The 25,157-nt window shown below is 38.9% G+C and overlaps 1 protein-coding gene across 2 annotated transcripts in view; it reads left to right on the top strand.

The window, feature by feature from the left end:
- The window catches only part of tshz3b (teashirt zinc finger homeobox 3b), a 61,097-nt gene extending 44,533 nt beyond the window's left edge, over positions 1–16,564 (top strand). For both annotated transcript variants that reach the window (XM_047363499.1, XM_047363497.1), the window contains exon 3: positions 11,376–16,564. In XM_047363499.1, the coding sequence (XP_047219455.1) occupies positions 11,376–15,019 (3,644 nt within the window). In that variant the 3' untranslated portion in view covers positions 15,020–16,564. The remainder of the gene's footprint in view (positions 1–11,375) is intronic.
- Positions 16,565–25,157: the final 8,593 nt, after the last annotated feature.

The following is a 25,157-nucleotide window of genomic DNA, read 5'->3' as shown; positions in this document are numbered from 1 at the left end:
CTATCAAGTAGACTGATGAGGAACTGTGATAAAGATCAAGAAACTAAAGACAAATAAAGAAAGACTGTGAAGTCAAAGAGAAGCACAAACTTGTATGAAGCAGATCTGATGACGGCATCAGGAGAATGAATTTGAAAAAACTGGCAGGAAAGAGACAGAATATTACTTTAAAAGAAGCAAATGAGAGATGGTGAAAATGGTAAATGCTCCTCTGCCCTGCTCGGCGAACTCTCCTCACTCTATTGTCCTTTTCTTCTTGCCCAAATATAAACCCAGGCACACACTCACATTCATCCACCCCCAGTGACGAATGCTCATGACCCGAGGTTGCCCTGTGGGCTTTCAGACAGTGACAGCTCTGAGTGAAAGCTATCTGAATAAGAAAGGACATCCAGAGGATAAGTTACTATCATTCACCCACTAATATTGATGTTGCATCTCCAACACACTGTCTGTTTGCTCACATACTAACAAACTTATTGTCATTTCCAAAATTGAACTGAGCCGTTCCAATCTCTGGAGGTTTTGGAAAAAGCCCTCTTATATTGGAACAGTTTGTCTTTTTCTAGGTTACTAGATGGCCTTTCTGTGGGTGTGTCTGAAAATATGCCCTTTGTGTAACATGATTCTTAAGGGAACATTAGTTTTTTTTATAGACCGCTGCATTGTGGTCCGGTGTTCAGCACTGTTGTTCAGTAGCAAGAATGTATAGTGTTTGAACCCGGCCTTGGTACTTTCTGCATGGAGTTTGCATGTTCTGCCTGTGCATGCATGAGTAACTCCGGCTTCTCCCACACTCCAGAAACATAAAAGTTAGGTCAATTGGTTATGTAAACATAGCTTGTTATGTAAAAATTAATCTATGACAGGCGTTTGAGACACAATGTTTTCTGTGCTAAAGGGCAATACAAATCTGCAGTGTGTAATACCTGTATAAAATACCCATTATTCTTTATTAAACACCCCATAAGGTAGCATCTGGTTGGTAGCCAACATTTCAAGGCATAACATTCAAGGATATTTTTAGAACCTGTTCTAATCTGAAGCTTCAACACTTATTTTCGATTGCTGGATCCTGTGATGTTTACGGCACATCATGAATGTGTATCGTTCATGGGTCGCATAACTTTAGTCGCAGTGGAGTATATGTAGAGTATATAAAAATAAAATAAATAATGACTAACTTTTAGCAGAAAGCACAACCAGCAAGTTTTATGTTCTATGTAACTTCACTGTAAATTCACACACAGGCTAATTGCTGCTGGGCAAAGGAGTGTAAAACAATACAGATTATGAAATAGGTGGCTTGCCGGGTTTGCACTGGAGCTGGCTTCTCTTCATATGGAGCTTCATGTTTCTTAGTCTGCATCTGGCATCTTTACAAAATAGCAACTGTACCAAAAATAAATGCTGTTCTTGTATGAACACACATACATACACACGTACATCAGTATGTCAGGAGCTCTCTAACCTAGACATGCACTCCTGTGTAGGCAATGTAGGGGAGCATGTGAATATGTTGTCAGGAACCCCCAGCTGAGTGGCATTGGGAGATGATTAGCCAGGCTAACATGCCCCCCCATCTCACAGACACACACACATTTGTGGGCAGCATGCTGCAACTGTGTTTCTGAATGCTGTAGCCAGAGACAGACACACTTACTGTTGCCACTCCAAGTCTGAGCTGTTGCTTTGCTGCTAGATGGTCTGCACATGGTAATATTGTTGCTGGTTTTACCACCTTAAAAACAGAACATTTACAGTAAACTAAAGAGACAAATCTCTAGGTTTATAGCAAGTACAATTCAAACAGAAAACAGTTACACATGATAAAACAGCTGAAATCAATCCTCTGTATTATCTCTCGACTTTCTCAAATTTTTTGGTTGCAAAGATAAAAGAAAACCAGCAGCTTTGTGTAATGTTTAAAATGTAAGTGGAACTTAAAAATGATAAGTATGTAAAATATACAATATGTGTTAATATGTATTTATTTATTTGAAATACAAACATAAACATGCAGTCCTCCGGCTATATTTAAAATATGAATAACAAAATCCCACTATGGATGGATCTAGACCGTTTTATTGTTTAGTGAACAAAATCACATTATTGTGTTAAGATGTAGTCATCCTGTGGTAACAACGATAAACTCTAACTGATACCTCTTAATACCCCAAAAACCTGACAGTGTGGCTGTGATTATTACTTTTGCTGTTTTGAAGTAACTCAGCAGATCTGCTGAGCTTCCTTAGACGCAAAACCTTTTAGGCCGTTTGAATAATAAACTGAACTTGACTCCATAGTTTGATAACTATGATCAATTGGAAAGTATGTGCTTGAGCTGGAATCTGTGTGATTTCATTGAATTGTCTTTGTAAAGTCCCTTGAGAAGACATGGGTTGTGAATTGAACTGAATTTCAGTGTTCTGTACATTTGTTAAAAACAACTTAGATTTTCACCTGGGATGGCAGTTAACAGCCATTCCTCTTAGTTACTTATTCTTCTTGTGTCTTTTTATCAAAACACCAATATATAAATGTTATAGATATCATACCCATAATAATATTATTTTTAGCAGCAATAAGGGTGTGTTCTTTAATGAAATCAATAATATCATGTTATCCAAAGTGACAATATGTGAACCATCAAGCTAGTAGACGGTCTTTGAAGTAATTTTACATACTGACAAACATATTGAAAAGGTAGGAAAAATTGTTATTCATGCATGATAATTTAGAAGTAATCAGTTGTGTTTAAATCTTTGACCATTACTAAGATTTGGGAGTTTTTAATTGAAATAAACTAAATATTAGTCTTTTCCTGGCTAATAGGGTTAGGGTTAGGGTCTGAGGCACATTTTTTCTTAGGAAAATAAAAGTGAAAAATATGCTAGAGGTTCTTTGATACAGATAGTTGCATAGAATCAAACCAAAAAAAAAAAAGAACTTACAAGATTATTTCCCTTTTTTACATGGAAACCTATATCACTAACCTTTATCCGTTATTAAACTCATCTTATGCATCACAATACATGCTGTGGGCTGATGTGTTTACAATGTGTTTACAGACCAAAAAAAGTTTTTAGTTTTGATAAATTCAATGACCAGGAAAGAAAAGATCTGATTTTTTTATGTTGGACCTGCCTATCACTGATCATAGCTGATTAAGGGAAAAGTGACAGATTCTGTTCTCCGGCTGATTGATTTGTACATCTCTAAAACAAAAACTCCATGGTATAGAGTTTGTGGTCGTATGGTCCAAGAGTGGTAAACGAATTATTGTGCTGAACTCCAGTGATGCTAAAACTGTCTTAAAGTTTAAAAAGTCATGTTCAAAGAAGCGATTCAGTTCATCAGCCATTAGGGTTGATGCAACACCTCTCAGTCTGCAGCACACCTCATCAGTCCTACAGCACTCGTTTCATCAAGCTGTACACACATGCACACACATTCACCCATTAAGTCCCCCAACTAATATGTCTGCGCATGTCAAATCACCATAATTAAGCATTATTGATCTCAGATTCAATTAACTTTATTAACGTGGGTTGCACTGATGATTAGAGAGGGATGAGGAAGTGAGGTTGGAGATTAGAAGATCTCATCAGGTTGAATGTTGCAGAGAACTGGAAGCATAGAACACTTAGATGTATTGAAAAAGGTTGTGAGAAAATTTGTCTCAGGGCTACTGGAATGCTGTGGGCTTTGTCTCAAGAAAAAAAGATGAGAGTGATGTTTCCTCACCTGCCCCCCTCCCTTTTCTCTTCTATGGAACGCACCCTCTCTGAGAGAAACAGCTCGATCTAAGCTGAAGTGTAAGCAGACAGCGCTGACGTGCCTGTGTGTTTGATAGGGCTGTTAAGTGGTTATATAAGCATGATAAACTGTTTCCTAACATCATAACATCTGCAGAATGCTAAAAGATTTCCACCCTTTATGGGCAGACAGGAACAAAAAGAGGGTATTCAGTTTCCTTATGTTTAAAGTATTTTTGATATCATTGTAATTCCAAATGCTCCACTCCCTTTAAGTTTTGGTTCTGAATCATAGAATTAGCAGCTTCATCATAGATGTTAACTTTGTTGCAAGGTGTAGAAATTGGTCAAACCCATGCAGATTTTAAAGAGATGTTCTAGTGTTTTCTTTTTTTTTTTACCTTCTCTTTTGCTTTGCTGAGCCTGACACTCCTGAACTTGAGATCCAACTTCCATCCTCTCTCCTGCTGACAGTTCATCAGGAATTCACTCCATCTCTCTTTACACTAATTAAAAGAGCACCTGCATACATGGTGTGTTTGGTCTGCTCTCCCACTGTTTGTGCGCAGTGTGCTTCTCCATGTTTATCACAGGATTGTGGGTCATGGTGTGAACTTCTCAGTCTGGGCCAGTGCATGTGTGTGTGTGTGTGTGGGGGGGGGGTATTGTGACTTCTTTCCAAGTTCTAGTGCTCTCCTCAACCTCCTCCTCCTTCAGTCTTAACATGTATCCATTACTCTGACCTCTCCTTCTTTGCTTTGAGGTCCGACCTGCTGACTTTGATCTTGGCCAATTCCAGTTTTCTTTATTATGAATATGGAGCCTGGAGAAACTGTTGGATGGATGGATGAATGGATGTTTTTATTTGATTGGACATAGAATAAAGGCTGAAAATAGATTTTTTTTTTTCAGAAATATTCAGACTTTATAATACTTCAATCAAATTTCTTACTTTTCCAGTCTTTTCAAGACTGCATAAGAAGTCTAGGAAGTGACAGAACATTATAAAAACATTCATCCCTAATCTTTTTTCCTAATTTCTACTAAACTCACACCATATTGAATCAGAGAATATACTGTTTGTTGATGTGTGAATTAAACTCTGGTGATTTGAAGAGAAACAGGAGAAAATAAATCTTGTTATGATCCTTGGGTGTTTGCTTTTTGGTTTTTATGTGTCTGTATTTTTGATCACAGTTCTTTATTATTGTTGTTATGGTTTTGCCATACTTAGTTTATTTCTACAGGTCCTTCTCAAAATATTAGCATATTGTGATGAAGTTCATTATTTTCCATAATGTAATGATGAAAATTTAACATTCATATATTTTAGATTCATTGCACACTAACTGAAATATTTCAGGTCTTTTATTGTCTTAATACGGATGATTTTGGCATACAGCTCATGAAAACCCAAAATTCCTATCTCACAAAATTAGCATATCATTAAAAGGGTCTCTAAACGAGCTATGAACCTAATCATCTGAATCAACGAGTTAACTCTAAACACCTGCAAAAGATTCCTGAGGCCTTTAAAACTCCCAGCCTGGTTCATCACTCAAAACCCCAATCATGGGTAAGACTGCCGACCTGACTGCTGTCCAGAAGGCCACTATTGACACCCTCAAGCAAGAGGGTAAGACACAGAAAGAAATTTCTGAACGAATAGGCTGTTCCCAGAGTGCTGTATCAAGGCACCTCAGTGGGAAGTCTGTGGGAAGGAAAAAGTGTGGCAGAAAACGCTGCACAACGAGAAGAGGTGACCGGACCCTGAGGAAGATTGTGGAGAAGGGCCGATTCCAGACCTTAGGGGACCTGCGGAAGCAGTGGACTGAGTCTGGAGTAGAAACATCCAGAGCCACCGTGCACAGGTGTGTGCAGGAAATGGGCTACAGGTGCCGCATTCCCCAGGTCAAGCCACTTTTGAACCAGAAACAGCAGCAGAAGCGCCTGACCTGGGCTACAGAGAAGCAGCACTGGACTGTTGCTCAGTGGTCCAAAGTACTTTTTTCGGATGAAAGCAAATTCTGCATGTCATTCGGAAATCAAGGTGCCAGAGTCTGGAGGAAGACTGGGCAGAAGGAAATGCCAAAATGCCAGAAGTCCAGTGTCAAGTACCCACAGTCAGTGATGGTCTGGGGTGCCGTGTCAGCTGCTGGTGTTGGTCCACTGTGTTTTATCAAGGGCAGGGTCAATGCAGCTAGCTATCAGGAGATTGTGGAGCACTTCATGCTTCCATCTGCTGAAAAGCTTTATGGAGATGAAGATTTCATTTTTCAGCACGACCTGGCACCTGCTCACAGTGCCAAAACCACTGGTAAATGGTTTACTGACCATGGTATCACTGTGCTCAATTGACCTGCCAACTCTCCTGACCTGAACCCCATAGAGAATCTGTGGGATATTGTGAAGAGAACGTTGAGAGACTCAAGACCCAACACTCTGGATGAACTAAAGGCCGCTATCGAAGCATCCTGGGCCTCCATAAGACCTCAGCAGTGCCACAGGCTGATTGCCTCCATGCCACGCCGCATTGAAGCAGTCATTTCTGCAAAAGGATTCCCGACCAAGTATTGAGTGCATAACTGTACATGATTATTTGAAGGTTGACGTTTTTTGTATAAAAAACACTTTTCTTTTATTGGTCGGATGAAATATGCTAATTTTGTGAGATAGGAATTTTGGGTTTTCATGAGCTGTATGCCAAAATCATCCGTATTAAGACAATAAAAGACCTGAAATATTTCAGTTAGTGTGCAATGAATCTAAAATATATGAATGTTAAATTTTCATCATTACATTATGGAAAATAATGAACTTTATCACAATATGCTAATATTTTGAGAAGGACCTGTATGTGTTCATTAGTGTCAGTAAGGCCTTTTCATATTAGTCCATTCCTTTGCAATCAGTTTCTTGTGTTCTGACTGTCTGTTAGTTCATCTCTCTTAGTCTTGTCCCCTGGGTTTGGTATTTTCTTTGTGTCTTTGTTCAGCCCCCTTCATGTTAATTAGTCTCCCTCCCTCAGTTTCCCATGCTTTCATTCTGTCTCAGCTGGTCCACATTATCCCCTAATTAACTCATCTGCATTCAATGTCATTCTCCACTCTTCATATAACCTCAATGGTTTAATATGTGTTGCTTTTGTCTAGTTAAATGTCACAGATTAGTAAAATAATTATCACCTATTTTGATATTACATTTGTTTTAAATGATAATTTTAGCAGCTCAGTTTATTTGATCAAAGACCACACTCAGTCAGTGCTACAAATAATGGTTCCCCTGTACGTACTGTAGGCGTCACTTCTAGCCACCAACTAATTTGCAGGTCTGGTCCCTGTTAGGATTTTTCAATTAAAAGGTATATAAACTGCACTTCCAACAGATCCATTGCAGCAGAAATGGATCATTGCTGTTTGAATTAAGCTGTATTTCAATGCAAGAAAAAAGAAAATTTACATAAATGCATTGAGGGCTTTACATTAAAACAAACAAAGCTGAAAGAAACAAAATAACAATCAATCAATTTATTTTATCTTCTTTTCAAGGGTTATAAAAATTGAAAATCACTGAGACCTCTGTTCATGGCCTTTATGTGCCATACGAGGATTGTCCTCCGATGTTGTTGCAGTGGTTCAGAGAGGCTCAGCAAAAGCCACACATACCTAATAAATGTCTGCTGGGGTAATTTCACTAATTATGACAGTACCTCTGGTTTCTTGAAAAGAGGTAGTGTTTATTAAAAATAAATTTTTTTTAAATCAGGATTTTATAATAATTTTTCCATAAAGGCTAAGGTTTACATGAGCTTGATTTGCATGGTGTATAGAGTTTATTTTGAGAGGCTTTGCTTAATTTCAAATTCTTTTATTACATTTTACATATTTTCATCCCTTAAAATAAAAACAAAAATAAAATCATGTTGACACTGCTACTGTATTTCCATAAATGTATCTTTACAGGTATGTCATCCAGAAGTTCACTTGTTTTCTGTCAGTCCATGTTATGTCTGTTAGATGAATAAAACTCAGCCTTCTTTCTTTACTCTTCAGGATTTTCCCCAAATGACACAATACATTATGTTGTGTCTGTGGGGCCAATGCTTTTGTCCAAAGGGACTTACAAAAAAGAAAGACGTTTGGGCTTCTGGATCACGCTAAAGACCTACCACATTTAAACTCAGGAAGAGTGAGGATGGAACCATCTGTCTTTTGATGGAAAAACAATCACTCTGCCTTCACAGCTGTAACTTTTAATTATCTGTGGGATAACAGGATAGAATTCTCCTGATCTTATTTAATAAAAAACAAAATGTTCGAGAGGGCTTCAAATCTCAAATTCCACCATTGTAGAATAATGTATCAAATAACACATGCGTATCTAGGCAAAAGTTAATCATTCTTCAAACTTTCTCCGTGTCTCTTTCTAAATATCACACACTTGCAAGAACACAGATGGGTGCACAAACAAACCAATCCACACAAATCTAGCTCATTTGAGCTGCGCTGTGTGCTTTAAAGGTGATTCCACATTGATGTTTGGCTTCAACTGGAGCACCGAGCTGCTGTGTTCAACTGTTTCCTCAGTCACAGCATTATTCTCTTAAACAGCTGTCGTTTTGGCTGATGCAGAACAGATGGCATGTTCATGAGGGTCTCCTCAGCTGCACGTATGTGCAGGCGGTGGATGTGTCTCTGAGACAGAAGGGAAAAGAGAGAGAGAGAAGAGAGAGAGAGCTTTAAAACAGGGTGAAGCATAAAAAGCACAGTAATCTGTGTATTGTCTACAACAATGTTGGAAATGCTGCAAAAATGGATCATTGCTGTTTGAAGTAAACTGTATTTCAATGGAAGGAAAGAAAATTCACACAAATGCATTGAGCTGAAATGTGTCATGTGACCCTGCAACTTTTAAACTGCACCTAGCAGCATGTTTAACGCCTTTCAGATGGATCCTCATTGTGAGACTGAATGCTGGAACAGATTGCATGTTCAAGAGAGAAGCCCAAATACTTGCCTGAAGGCAAAAAGTTGTTACAGTAAAGCACTTATCGTACAACTGGTGTGTGTGTGTGTGTGTGTGTGTGTGTGTGTTTGTGTGTGTGTGTGAAAGAGAGACATGTAAAGGGCTCTGGGATATCTGTGTCTCTATGCATCTGTTTATCTCACAGCACTGTTGTATCATCGCCGATGGCAACGGAGGGCCTGACAATGACAAAGACTCCTCTCTGTTTTGCTGCTCATGCAGTACGAGCACATGTTCAACCTCGCACACATGCGCACAACCTGAAGAGTTCACTGAGAGATGCTAGCTAGCAGGTTCCACATTACATGTAGACACACCACCGTACAGTGTATTCATAAACTGTGGGCTTAGCATGGGCTAATATGACATTCTGTCTGTATGATAACTCTGAGTAAAGTATCATGTTATCCATAGAAAAATGTAAAACATGAGTCTATGCCTTGAGAATGGCATTATCTTATTGTTCTTTCCATTTACTTTATTTCTGCGATGGATTCATACAGCAGAATGGTCTAAATACATGCAAATGTGAAAATGTGCATCAAGCCCAGCATATGTGAGCAAGATACTGTATGCCTATTTTTGCATCAAGTCATAGTTGTCCTCTTTCCAGCCACAAACATGTCGAACAGAAAGAAGGATCAAAGAAGAATTTCTTTCATTAATATTATTTTTAATTATTTATTTACCCACACTCATAAAACATTAAGAATATCTAACTGGAAGAATCACATCACAAATCAATAAGTGATGCTACAGATTGTAAAACAGTGGAATTAGGGCTGCAACTAATGATTATTTTGCTAATCGATTATTCTGTCAGTTATAATAATCGGATAGCAAAAGGTGCTAAAACTATGCCACTTGAGTTCTGGACAAAGCATATTTACTGACGAAAGTTTTTCATCTTAAATGGAAAACATGTATATATTGTTCTTTGAGCAAATGGCATGTTTTAGAGTCTGTATACTCCAGTTACTGATTATGCGATTAATGAATTAGTTGATGATTATTTCATCATGATTAATCAGTTTAATTGTTTCAGCCATACGTGCAATTTGTAAGTGATTCATTGTGAATAAACAAACATTAAGGGAAACAAATGTGAGATTATAAAATTGTAACATGTAATCTATATAAATATACTGTAATAACTTGTAATTATCTGAGAATAAACAAAGAAACAATTTTTGAAAAAAGTCAGGCAAACCAAGATGGGATAAATTCTAACATTTGTAAGGCATTCTAAATTCTAAGGCCAGCAGTGCAGTAGGTTGGTGTTTTTTCTCCTTTTTCGTTCTTCTGTATCAGTATTTGTATCTGCTTCTATAAAAGCATATGTAATTGTTTACCATTCATTTTGTATAACGCAAACATCTCTTGACTTTGGCAAGCAATTGGCTCTGGCTGTAATTTAAATTAATATAAATGAATATGGCAAGGCTTTTTACTAACTCCCATGCATAGAGCTTCTGGTGAATGTGGGTAAACTGCGCCAACGCAGGGAGATGCTACCTTTTTGATTAAGTTATGTTAGGAGCTGATAAGTACACATTTAACACCATTGTAAAAGCGCCCCTCATGTTTTCAGACATGGTTAGATACATGATGAAACTTTTACAGGACACAGTGGTGGTCACAAGACCACTGACGTTTAGCCATGGATGTGCCTGTGTATTTTTGCTCTTTACTTTTTCAAAAATCCAAGCAAACTGCAAAGCATGGACATAAGTTCTTTCTCATCTGACACTGTTTATGGCTATTATAGACTCAGCAACAAAAGTAAACATTTCAAGATTTACAAAGAGAAAAGACTGTTTTTTTTATCTTAAATATTTTTCTCTGTATGATTTCTATTGCAATATTTTTAAACTAGAGGGATTTGAATATAAATTGAAAGCTTCAAGCCCTCTCCCCAAAGCTAAACTGTAAATAATAACCTCAAGTTTTTTTTTCTAATCTTTGGTAATTGAAGCAAATGGGTTTTACAGGGAGAGATTTGTCTTAGGCAAACATACATACACTTTTTTTATTTACGAGGAGGCGAAGGCTGTGCAGTGTAATGAGGGAAAATGCATGCTTAATTTAAATGGCGAGTGTGTCTGTTAGGGAATGCATTAGACTGCAGAAGAAGCGTAAGACATATTAATTGACAGACAGGAACCGCTGTCTCCGAGGTTGATACAAGTAATTTATTACTTCAGAAACGAATGCCACCGCCAGAATGTGCTTCATTAATTTCAAATTTAGTTTTAATTTCAAGCTGTTGCCCCTTGAGAAGAATAAGGTGGCAAGTTCTATTTGGGGAGACAATTTGTCCCTCTCTTACATTTTATCGTTCTTTCTCCATCCCTTAGTTTCTCTATCTTTATTCTTATCTTACTGGTTTATTTTATGCAGTACAGAATGTAGTGGTTGGAAATGGAAGGACAGAAGAGTGAAATTTGAATTTATTGGAATATAATGTCAGTGTAAGAGAGAAATGTGAGGATAATGGCACTGTTTAGCAAAGTAAATACTTGGAAAATGTTACATGTTTCAGTAAGATCCTAACAATGTTTTGTGTTCATTTTATTCTCTTTGTCTCAATAGCTTATGTCCCTGATGATGAGAAGGAAGTAGCCTTGTTGGATGAAGACCTTGATGGAGAAGACTCTGCTCAAGAAGGGGAAGAGCCTGCAAACAAGCTCCTTTGTCAGGACAAGGATTTTCTTTTCAAGGACAGATCAGAATCTGCTGGCATCCATGACTCCCCCAATGCAGTCGATATTTCTGGTCAGGATCTGGACAGCGAGTCTCACCTGAGTGAATCATCTGACAGAATGTCTGATTTTGAAAGCTCCTCACTGAAAAATGAGGATGATATCCTCCTTTCTAAAGACCTTTCAAATGAACTGTCCCCCTCCTCCTCTTCAGCCATGATGGTTGCAACCAATGCTGCTGCCACAGTAAGTGGAGATGAGGCCATAATGGCTGCAACAAGTTCTGTGGCTGACAGCCTTGAGAAAATGAAGGCAATTTACACTTCCTTTCTGAGCAATTCCTATTGGTCGACACTAAATCTGAACCTGACTCAGCCACCTGCAGAAAAACCCCCTCGCAGTCATAGTAGCAGCAGTAGTAGCAGCAGCAGCAGTAGCTGTGGTAGTGGAGGTTATGACTGGCATCAGTCCGCAGTGGCTAAAAGTCTCCAGCAGGCTTCCCAAAACCACCACAACAGACTGAGTTTAGTGCAACACCCCACAGTAGCTGTAACAACAGCTTCTACAGAGCCCAACCTCTTTAGCACTGTTCAGCTTTATCGGCAAAGCTCTAAGCTTTACGGCTCTATATTCACTGGAGCCAGCAAATTTCGTTGTAAGGACTGCAGCGCTGCGTACGACACTCTAGTGGAGCTTACTGTACACATGAATGAAACAGGCCACTATCGAGATGATAACCATGAGACAGATAGTGAGGGAGCTAAACGCTGGTCAAAACCCAGGAAACGCTCCTTACTTGAGATGGAAGGGAAGGAAGATGCACAAAAAGTACTCAAGTGTATGTACTGTGGACACTCCTTTGAATCCCTCCAGGATCTCAGTGTTCACATGATCAAAACAAAACACTACCAGAAAGTGCCTCTGAAAGAACCTGTTACACCAGTAGCTGCCAAGATTATCTCCTCTGCTCGAAAAAGAGTCCCAGTTGACCTGGACCTTCCCAGTTCACCTGACTCAAATGGAGGCACCACACCTAAGACCACCTCCTTCAATGACACGAATGACATACTGCAAAAGATTAGCAACCCCTACATTACACCTAACAATCGCTATGGACACCAAAATGGTGCCAGCTATGCCTGGCAGTTTGAATCCAGGAAGTCACAAATCCTCAAATGCATGGAGTGTGGCAGCTCTCATGATTCACTGCAGGAACTAACTGCTCATATGATGGTGACAGGGCACTTTATTAAAGTTACCAATTCTGCTATAAAGAAGGGCAAACCAATTATAGAGTCCCAGGCCCCCACATCCAACTCAACAGTTGAAGAAAAGGTGCAGTCAGTTCCCCTGGCTGCCACAACTTTCTCCTCTCCACCTGCCCCTGTGCCTCCTCCAACTAGCATCTCACCCATGGCAATGGTTGTGGAAATAAAAAAGGAGGAGAAGGAAGAAGAATATACTCAAGAGTCCAGTATTAACAATGCCAATAACCACAACAAAGATAACAGAAGGAGAACAGAAGCGGAAGAGGAAGCTGAAGAGAAGTTTGATATTTCTTCAAAATACACCTATTTGACTGAAGAGGATCTGGATGAAAGTCCAAAGGGGGGTCTTGACATCCTCAAGTCCTTAGAGAACACAGTGACCTCAGCAATCAACAAAGCCCAGAATGGGGCTCCAAGCTGGGGTGGATACCCCAGCATCCATGCAGCCTACCAGCTCCCAAACATAATGAAGCTCTCCCTTGGCAACTCTGGAAAGAGCTCACCCCTTAAATATATGTTTCCTGGAGGGGAGATTCTCTCTCCTACAAGTAAGAGTCAACCATTGATTTCCCCACCCAGCTGTCAAACTTCTCCAATGCCTAAAAACAACTTTCAAGCAATGGAAGAGCTAGTTAAAAAAGTGACAGAGAAAGTAGCAAAGGTAGAGGAGAAAATGAGAGACCCCAGTATGATTGTGAGTGATTTACCTCTGAGGCGAACCACACCCTCACCTTGCACCAGCGAGACAGAAGACCTAACCCGAGGAGATTCACCCAAAAGAAGCGTAGCAGGAGACTGTAAAACTCCTGAAAATGCAAGTGTTGGGGAAACAGTATCAGATGGAAATGGAACAAATCAAAAAGATTCCAGTAGTAATATTTCCACAAAGGAGTCTGGGGAGAATGGAGTGCAGTCCACTTCTGTAACACCCCCACTGCCTGCCTCTTTCTGTGGCAGCACAGCCATTATCACAGATCATCCACCTCCCGAACAGCCGTTTGTGAACCCTCTTAGTGCTTTGCAGTCAGTAATGAACGTTCACCTGGGGAAGGCAGCTAAGCCCGCCCTGCCCACACTTGACCCCATGAGCATGTTGTTCAAGATGAGCAACAGCCTAGCAGAAAAAGCAGCTGTGGCTTCCTCCACCCCACCAGCACACACCAAAAAGGCTAATAATGACCATTTTGATCGCTGCTTCTACCAGCAACATCTAAACAATGACCAACCTATAGATCTCACCAAAGGTAAAAATGCTGATAAGGGCAGTAATGTTGGTTCTTTGGGTTCAACTACAATTTCTTCTACCAACTCCACCCCATCAATTTCCCCCTCTTCTGCTGTCACTATGACAAAAGCCTCCGCTACAGTGGCTTCCTTCCTTTCTACCTCGCCTTTGAGAGAAAATGCCCTGTCAGATATCTCCGACATGCTAAGAAACCTGACAGAAAGCCAAGCTCTGTCCAAGTCCTCGACGCCGACCAGTCTGTCTGAACGCTCCGACATTGAAGGTGCCACACAAGAAGAAATCGAAGATGTTTCACCTGCTCAGAAGCGCAAAGGTCGCCAGTCCAACTGGAACCCTCAACACCTCCTTATATTACAAGCCCAGTTTGCTTCCAGTTTAAGACAAACAAATGATGGCAAATACATGATGTCTGACCTGAGCCCACAGGACAGAATGCACATCTCCCGTTTCACAGGCTTGTCAATGACTACAATATCTCACTGGCTGGCTAATGTTAAGTATCAGTTGAGAAGAACTGGTGGCACCAAGTTCTTAAAAAACTTGGATTCAGGCCACCCAGTGTTCTTCTGCAGTGACTGTGCTTCGCAGATTCGCTCACCATCCACCTATGTCAGCCACCTGGAGTCCCATTTAGGCTTTCGTCTTCGAGACCTGGCTAAACTTTCCGGGGAGCAGTTGCTCAGTCAGATATCGCAACATCATCATCGCCACACTAAAGGACTTTCCGAAAAACTGTTCTCTAATCTTCACCCATCCACCAACCTGCTATCATCTTTCCTTCCAACCTCCATACCAGCATCATTACCAATCTCACTCTCCTCTTCCTTAACAACTTCTCTGCCATCAACTGAATCTCCATCTTCCTCTCCTGATGATGATGATAGTGGCGCAGTCCACCAGTGCAAGCTCTGCAACCGGACATTTGCGAGTAAGCATGCGGTTAAACTTCATCTGAGCAAGACGCATGGAAAATCCCCCGAGGACCATCTGATGTATGTCTGTGAGCTGGAGAAACAGTAGCACTGAACAATGCAAGACTTTTATAATACAGCTGACTTTCCTGCTGTGCCACTCTTTAGCCTTTGACAGACATTAAAAAGGATTATAAAGAGAAAACCCTGATGAAACTGCACAAAGATGCCATTAAACTACTGCTAAGAGTGTTGGCACATTGTTTTTAACTTGTGTTTGAGCTTTTTTGTTATTTGGTTTTTTATAGTTACATGTGAGGAAGACCTATTTCAGGCAAAATCTATTGATTTTAACAGTCTTCTCTGACTAAAGTAGATTCATACTTGAAGCATTTTTTTTAATTAAAAAGATAAAGTTAAATGAAGGTATAAAGGAAATTCTAAAATAGTGTGATGAGTTTCTCTGTTTAATAGAAATTAGGGTTACTGATATTTTGGCTAAGCTGCATGCATATCAATAGACAATTTTGTTAATATTTTATAAAAACATCTGGTGCAATTTCTATGCTTTGTTTTTTCACACCTGATTGCTTCATTTATCCATTACTCAGCATTTAAAATGTTACCTTATGGGTACTTCTAAGCATAAAAATTACTGTACATTGTTTTTGCATTGCTTTTTTTCTGCTGTGGTGAGTCTAATCCCAAACATAAAAGCATAATGAAAAGGTTCTTGTATAAGTGCAGGAACATCACCCTGAGCTTCATGTTTTGACTGGAAAATGTTCACAGGTCTTAACACAAACATTGTATGGAGAAAAAAGAAAATTTTATATTTTCCTTTGATTGATCAGGGACCTATATTATTCAGGTCTGTGTAAATATAGTAAATAAAAACATCCAATTATTTCCTGTTTAAATTATGCATCATTTCTATATTTTTTAAGTTAAAATGATTATGACTATTTGCTGGTGCACACTATATGAAGACATAAACTTGTTTTGCACAATAGTTTTATAAATGTGTTATGTAACTGAAAATACAAAAAAGGGAGGTAAAAGTGCAAATCTTTTTATTCTGGGCTGATGCTCAGTTAAAAAATTTCTTTTAAAAAATCTGAATCTGCTCCACACATGCCCCTTTATGAACACTCAAAATATAAAAGGTTGTACAAAAAGATGTTACGTTATGAATATATTTCCTGTGTAACCTGTTATTTAAAAGCACTATTGGTCGTTTCATATTGTTGAATGCCTATTTGATTGGTCCTATTTTTATTTTTATTTTTTGTTCTGTCTAATTATTCTGCTGTGATTCCACACTGCAGCCTTATCATTTTGGGAAATGAAAGGTAACTATGGTTACACTAACCTCTTGACTGACAAGTTCTGCTACATTTTTGGCAGTTCATTTGCTGAAGTAACTGACATCTGCCAGATAAATAATAATAATAATATAAAAAAAGTACTTATGTGTAAAATATCGGCATGTAAACAGCACAGACACTGTAATGCATTCTGTGCTGTTTGTCTTTTTTTCATTTCATTTAATGGTTTTCTGTTGTTGTTGTTCTTGACAATGAATCCCCATTATATGACTTCGTATAACCTTGTTTTTTACTGCAGCATTAAAAAACGAAACAGTTTTTTGCAATAATGTGCATGTGTACATTCTGTGTGTCATGGCTATCAATTAGGTGCGTGCTGTGCAGTCCCTAATGAGCACATTAGACTGGGAGTGTGTCAGTGTCTGTCTGTGACGAGCTGCAGACCAGTTTACAGTGAGTGGCAGCAGCAGGGCCGTGTGGGAGACAAACACACACACACAGGCACACACTTATAGTCAAACATGCAAACAGAAACCATGATTCTTGACTTGCCTGTAGCTTTTCTATTGTGTTAGTGCCTTAGAGTAGTTGGTGCCACATTGTCAAACTCAGCTTCATAAACAGCTAAAGTCTTACCGTTGCATAGATAGATAGCTAGATAGATAGATAGATAGATAGATAGATAGATAGATAGATAGATAGATAGATAGATAGATAGATAGATAGATAGATAGATAGATAGATAGATAGATAGATAGATAGATAGATAGATAGATAGATAGATAGATAGATAGATAGATAGATAGATAATCAACACACCAACTGAAAGTAAATAAAAAAATCTTAATTGGTCAATATGAGTCATCTATCTGTCTATCTATTGGGGATCCTCCACACCAAACCACTGCAAAAATGGATCGAGATGATGATTCACACAGGAACACCAATCTGCTTCCTTTTAATCAGCAGAGGGAAAAAATGTATCAGGTCTGCTCAGTGTCCACAGCAGTGGAGAGCGAGTGGTGCTGTCTTTTAAACCTTGTGTTCAAACAGTGCCAAACCCTAACCCATGTTCAAAATGTCACAGTTTTTTTGAAGTTTCAAACTGGAAGACGTTTTTCAAGTCTATATTACCTTACTAGCATGGGATAAGGTAAAGATATCATAAACAGTGTTTTATTGCAAGAATGGTACCTTTCAGTGTCAGCCTAAATTCCAACATTTCATTTGACATACAGTACAACAGTGACCTGTAGGCAATACGACACTGTTTAGTTCAAACAGAATGGAAACTATTTAATTTTAGTTATAAAGTGAAAGTACTACTTAGGCAATTTGCAGTTTATTAGGTGTGCATGACAAGTATCCTTTCACTTTATTGTCAGATCAAAAATAACTAATTATTTAACTAGATTACATGACAAAGACATTTAAATTTTCTAAAGCCATAAAAATCAGTATCTTTTTAATAGATAGATGAGCAGAATAGAGATAAAAATGTGTGTTCTGTAGTGCTTGTGGAGTACAGTCCATTCTCTTTCTCTTCTGCAGGTTAACACATCCTGAGGAAAAAACTATGAACATTACATAGGCAAACAACATCAACAGCACCCTATCTACAGGTCTGAAAATCTCCATACATGTACACTTAGGAGACAAGGAAGGCACACACACACACTTTTGTCAACAGCCAGGTACAGGGACTTCATTCACAGTGACAAGGTGCCACTGTGTGTGAAAATGTCAGCCTTCAACAGTTCCGCCTAAAGTCTGGCACCGTATTTAAGGCTCTCATTAGCTTCAAAGAAAATATGCATGAGACTGAAGTGTAAAAAAGCCATTTTCTCTCTTCCTGTTCTCACACCCAGTGAGCAAAGGCAAGAACTTATTAAGGTAAGAAACCTGCATGCTGGAAACAGTCGGTACCACCACTGGGTTGAGCGTACAAGTAATAACTAAACTGTGAATCATATTTTCATCATATTCACGATATGGCCTAAACCTTATTGTCAAGTAAACAGACAGAAATGACGTTAAAATATTTTGTATTTGATATGTTAGAAAAAGAGGGTTACTAATGCTATATTGTTTTAGCATAGACATTTTGATTAGCATATGAACAATGGTCAAATCACAGCACAAGTAATCTTTGGTTTGCCATATAAATTCACTCTCATGCTTAATTTTAAGAAATTGTTTTTTAAAAATAATTTAAGTTTAAAAATAAATATTACCTTTGAGGGCTGTAATGCACCATGTATGCTTTAATGCTGATAAGAACATAGCGTTAAATATACTCTGAGTTAAAATAATGTTATTTCTTCAGTATCAATTTAGGTTAAACATTCGGTGGGTTACGGGGCTGGGTGGAGCTGCTGGGGCCTGCTGTTTCTGGTGCTCCTAGGTGTCCTCTTTCCTTGCGGACGGCAGTGGCTCTACTACATTTTCAACAAAGATGATGCACCCTCTGTCGCCAAGGCTGAATCAGGCCACCCAGAAGAGTAGGCTTATTTCAGCTGCGTCTTTCCTTGACCTTGTTCTTTGGGTCTTGATCCATACCTCACGACCATAGGTGAGGGTTGGAACATGTATGGGCCGGTAAATTACGAGCTTAGCTTTTTAATTCAAGTCTTTTGTCACAATGACAGACCTGAGCGATTCCTGCATAACTGCAGGCCCCTATCCATCTTAACATCACATGAAAATTTGTGACCAAGACATGTGAACTCTTCCAATTGATCAAGAGCACCAGACAGATGGAGCAATCCCACTTTGTACCGGTAAAGACCCACTGTCTCAGACTTAGAGTAGCTGACTCTCATCAGTGATGATCCATTCCAGGGGACACTAAAGGTCATGGTTTAAAGACGCCAAATTAACCACATCCACAAAAAGCAAAGATGAGACCATGAGGTTCCCAAAGCTCAAACCCTCCCTTCCATGACTATGCTTTAAGATCTGGTCCCTAAATAATAGGAACAGTATTAATAACAAGAGGCAACCCTGGTGGAGTTCAACCTGAAATGGGAACAAGCTTCAAATATATTTTCAGAAGTACCTTGCTGTATGAAATGTTGAGCAAAGTAAAACTAAAACATTCAGGTTGCTTTCAAAGATTCAATAAGACTTAATTGCTGAAAGCTGACTATGCCAATGAACATTGGTGTTATAATCTGAGTTTAGGAGATGGTTCAGTTTGCTAACTTAACACATCTTCATTGTAGCTCACACAATACAACCATCAGAATCTCAGAGGGACACAGTGAGAAACTCCACCACAGTAAGCTGCTTACAGACATTTGCAGAAGGTGTGCCACTGATTCAAATAGCTTTATCTAAAATTGAACTGGTGGGAGGGTGGGAATACAAGCTCAGTGGATCCACTCCTCACAATGGAATCACAAAGCATAACACAAATAAAGCCAGGGTACAAGCAAACACACTCCTTCCACAAACACACATGAGAAGAATGCCCTGTCCATCTGAGTTCCTCTTGATTTCTTTTTTTAATCATGTTTCCTTTCCTTCCATTCTTTTCTTTATATGAGAACACAATGCAACCATCACAGAAACAGTGCTTACCTATTGACACAGAAGGCTCACTTCTTCACATAGTAATTACTCATTGATTCACTAAACATACTATAGTCTATTGCTAGTATTACCAATTAAGATTTTAACTCCATTTAGCGTAAGAAGACTTGGTATGCTAATACCTCTCTTGAAAATATTATTTTGAAACTGTTCATATCCCATTTCCAGGTTTGGCAATAATACGTAACTAATGAAAAACAGCTTCTTATTTAAAATAGAGATACAAAACAATACATTAAAGGAAACTATTTTTAGTACAATTCATACAATAAATTTATTACTTAAAAGAACATAAGACATGGAAAGCTGTTCTCGAAAGACAGCGGTGCCTTGTCTTAAGGTGACAAATCTCACCAGCATTTGGTGATGCCCTAAACAGTGTTGAGTAAGTGCACACTTAGTGAGAAGGATTTCAAAGGTTATTTTAAACAAATAAAACTCAATTAATTGCAGGTCATAGATAAACATTATAATATCTCAGTGTGATTCTTCCCTTCTACATAAATTAAGTTTATTCTTAATTATTTGTTTTATTAATTTTTGTTTTGTATTAGTTTATAATTATTGCTCTGAGATGTATAACAATATAAGTATATTCATTATATCACTCGGTTGTGTTTGTCTTTTTTTCTGTTTTTTACATCAGTTTGTCCTGTATTAAGGGCCAAATTCCCCTAATTTGCTGTTTTGGTCTTAAAAAAAATCTAAATAGTTATCAATTAAACCTACAGTCAAAGGCCTTAGGGATGAAAGTGTATTTTGCTTCTGCTTAAGGATACAGTAAATCCACATTCAATTAGAATATTGATCAGAGTGACTGAGCAATCTCATTTATTGTATTCATTATTAAGAGCTTTATTGCCTTCAAAACATTTGAACTAAACCAAATCTCACATATTTCTGACCTGCTACTCAGGCACAGCTTGCCATATGCTTTATATTTTGACAGCCAAGTCCTAAGCTTTTAAGTTTAAAGTAATCTGGCATTGGAATACTAATAGGTACCAAGATAGGAGTATACTGTGCAGATGTGTGTAAGATCCAGACTATGCAGTGCGCAGGGTGGGGCACACTACACACACCTTGATCCTGTCCTAAAGGGGGGGAAATACTGCTTACTGTTTTCTGTTTGAGGTTGATATAAAGTTGTTGAGCAGCAGCATTTAAATGTCATTAAAGTAAAAAAAGTGCTAGCTAAAAGAAATCCTAGAAAAATGAATGCACCTCATAAACACATTTTAACGCATGTGTGTACAATACTGCCCCTAGTGTCAAACCTCAGGTCAAATCTTTTCACTTTTTTTTTCTTTTGCAGAGTGCTGGAAGAACACGTGGTCTCACTGCAGTTCCTGTCAGGCTAAAAAATATTAACACATGACCTATTAGTGCATGAGTCTGAAGCAGAAAAGTGAGTACAGTACCTTTTATACCAAGTAAAGTAAGAGACCCAAAAATCATACGGCGAAACAAAACAAAGGGCAAATAGACATAGGTAATAATCCAGAGAAGTGACCAAGTCATATATTAATAAACTTGTGCACACTAAAAGCTAATGAAATGTTACAAAGAACTGAATATGGTGCACTAGTCCTGCATGCTAGAGTAATCAGGGTTACATACCCTAACAGGGTATGTAAACTCTGGTAAAAACACAGTGGCTTAAAGTATTGGAATCTAAAATAAGAGTTCACCCAATTACCAAAATAAAACAGGAAGTAAACTCAACAAACCAAAAAACATGTAAAGGAATAAAGGCAAGGCTAATTCAAATGATAGTCATGTATGTCCAGAATGTTGCTAGCAGAGACCCAGGATGTTACTGTCCACACTATTTTCCAAAAACAATTCAAGGTGTGGAATGGGTTTGGAAATTTTAATTCATCCTTGTATCCATTCCGCTTTCTGACTTTCTGACACCCAAGAATCAGTATTGAGACTTTTTTTGGGAAAGCTGGACCATAATGTTCCCCTCAGAAGGGTACAGCTTTCGTATTGTCTAATAAAATGATGACAAAGCTCAGGTCTGATGACTGTCTATTTAAAAAAGAAGAAGAAAAAAAACACAAATTCCTCATGAGGGATTTGACACTGTTGTTTGTACTGGTGGTCACAGACGGAAAACTGTCCAGTAGTGGATCATAGAAAATACAGGTCCTTCTCAAAATATTAGCATATTGTGATAAAGTTCATTAATGTCATGATGACAATTTAACATTCATATATTTTAGATTCATTGCACACTAACTGAAATATTTCAGGTATTTTATTGTCTTAATACGGATGATTGTGGCATACAGCTCATGAAAACCCAAAATTGCTATCTCACAAAATTAGCCTATTTCATCCGACCAATAAAAGAAAAGTGTTTTTAATACAAAAAACGTCAACCTTCAAATAATCATGTACAGTTATGCACTCAATACTTGGTCGGGAATCCTTTTGCAGAAATGACTGCTTCAATGCGGCGTGGCATGGAGGCAATCAGCCTGTGGCACTGCTGAGGTCTTATGGAGGCCCAGGATGCTTCGATAGCGGCCTTTAGCTCATCCAGAGTGTTGGGTCTTGAGTCTCTCAACGTTCTCTTCACAATATCCCACAGATTCTCTATGGGGTTCAGGTCAGGAGAGTTGGCAGGCCAATTGAGCACAGTGATACCATGGTCAGTAAACCATTTACCAGTGGTTTTGGCACTGTGAGCAGGTGCCAGGTCGTGCTGAAAAATGAAATCTTCATCTCCATAAAGCTTTTCAGCAGATGGAAGCATGAAGTGCTCAAAAATCTCCTAATAGTTAGCTGCATTGACCCTGCCCTTGATAAAATACAGTGGACCAACACCAGCAGCTGACACGGCACCCCAGACCATCACTGACTGTGGGTACTTGACACTGGACTTCTGGCATTTTGGCATTTCCTTCTCCCCAGTCTTCCTCCAGACTCTGGCACCTTGATTTCCGAATGACATGCAGAATTTGCTTTCATCCGAAAAAAGTACTTTGGACCACTGAGCAACAGTCCAGTGCTGCTTCTCTGTAGCCCAGGTCAGGCGCTTCTGCTGCTGTTTCTGGTTCAAAAGTGGCTTGACCTGGGGAATGCGCCACCTGTAGCCCATTTCCTGCACACGCCTGTGCACGGTGGCTCTGGATGTTTCTACTCCAGACTCAGTTCACTGCTTCCGCAGGTCCCCTAAGGTCTGGAATCGGCCCTTCTCCACAATCTTCCTCAGGGTCCGGTCACCTCTTCTTGTTGTGCAGCGTTTTCTGCCACACTTTTTCCTTCCCACAGACTTCCCACTGAGGTGCCTTTATACAGCACTCTGGGAACAGCCTATTCATTCAGAAATTTCTTTCTGTGTCTTACCCTCTTGCTTGAGGGTGTCAATAGTGGCCTTCTGGACAGCAGTCAGGTCGTCAGTCTTACCCATGATAGGGGTTTTGAGTGATGAACCAGGCTGGGAGTTTTAAAGGCCTCAGGAATCTTTTGCAGGTGTTTAGAGTTAACTCGTTGATTCAGATGATTAGGTTCATAGCACGTTTAGAGACCCTTTTAATGATATGCTAATTTTGTGAGATAGGAATTTTGGGTTTTCATGAGCTGTATGCCAAAATCATCCGTATTAAGACAATAAAAGACCTGAAATATTTCAGTTAGTGTGCAATTAATCTAAAATATATGATTGTTAAATTTTCATCATGACATTATGGAAAATAATGAACTTTATCACAATATGATAATATTTTGAGAAGGACCTGTACATTTACAAAGAATATCTTGAAAACATGGCACCTTGTTTATCATTCTCTGCTTGTGGTGTAAGTCTTCTTTGTTGTGCATTCAGCTCCACCTTTTAAATAGTAGTTGAGTTTTTTTTTTTATTGCTGGCACACATATGCCACACTGGAGTCACACATGGAGTCATCTAGTTATGCAGTTGTACGTGTTTATCCCCAAAGTACCTTTTGTTCAACTGGCAAAATGCTAATGTGGAAAAGCTGTTAAAATGGGACCTTATTTCCTCGCAAAGCATATAGCTGATCCGTTTTTAAAATTGCGTACACAGAGCCTGCAGACTATTTAGTTTGCCCATCCACATTCACACATATTCACACACAAAAACTTGACTGACATGCCATTTTTAATCCATAGTGTTTAATTTAATGTCAGCCCATCCTTTGCACCATTAATAGCCTTAGCTCTTCTGGGAAAGCCTTTCCACCAGGTTTAGGAGTGTGATTGTCAGCATTTCTGACCATTCTTTCAGAATTTGTGAGATCACACAATGATGTTGGAGGAGTAGGTCTGGTTCGCAGTCACTCCTCTATATCATCACAAAGGTGTTCTGTTGGGTTTAGGACAGGACTTTGTATACACCAGTCAAATTGCAAACCAAGCCCTGGTGCACATTCATGTTGGATCATGAATAGGCCATCCCCAAATTATTCAAACAAGGAGGACGAAATTGTTTAACATTTTTTGGTATGTTGCTATATGAAGAACTATTTTCAATACAACTATGGGGTTGAGCCAAACTCCTGAATAACAGTCCAGCACTGTAATCTCCTCTGCACCAAACTTTGCAATTGGCACAACACAGTCAGGTAAATGACGTTCTCCTGCAAAGCCTGTCATCTTTTGGATAGCCAGACAGAAATACATAACTCTTTACTAAAGAGAATACATCACCTCTGTTCTAGAGTCCAGTGGCAGCGTGCTTTACACCACTGCACCCAGCGCTTTGCATTGCACATACTGATCTAAGGCTTGGATGTAACTGCTCAGCAATGAAAACTCATTTCAAAATATTTCTACAACTTCATTGGTGAGTTCCTGTCATTAAGAATTGCTTGTTTTTGGCGTAATACCACTAACAACTGAGTGTGGAATATTTAGTGGCAAGCTTGTACCTCTTTTCGTATACCCTCTGAACCCTAACCTGATCTTCCTACTCCAAATCTGAAACTACACATATAAATGTTCAACTACCTTCATCCAGGCTGAAGCTTCCAGCACATGCAACCATACTCACCATGGCATCATTTGTTCCTGTAAGTCAATTTCTGTAAAATAAAAAATGTATACCTTTTAACTGTGTTTTTGTCTTACAGACAAAATACACCATGACAGTTGCTGTCTGTGTGACATTTATCTAAACCTGTATTCCAGTTTGCAGACTTCCCACCACTTTCACAACACACATTTCTGTTGTAAACCTGCAAGACGAGGTGCCTCTGAGCTTCCGCTGGCCATTCATAAACCAAAAATGGGGAAGGCGATATCCAAAACAATCAAGAGCTTTTGGAAATGAAGCTGGCAGTGCAGGATGACAAG

The sequence above is a fragment of the Girardinichthys multiradiatus genome, chromosome 4 (genome assembly GCF_021462225.1).
Source record: "Girardinichthys multiradiatus isolate DD_20200921_A chromosome 4, DD_fGirMul_XY1, whole genome shotgun sequence".
Lineage (NCBI taxonomy): Eukaryota > Metazoa > Chordata > Actinopteri > Cyprinodontiformes > Goodeidae > Girardinichthys > Girardinichthys multiradiatus.
Note: the sequence above shows the minus strand (reverse complement) of the source record. Positions and strands in the feature narration are given on the sequence as shown.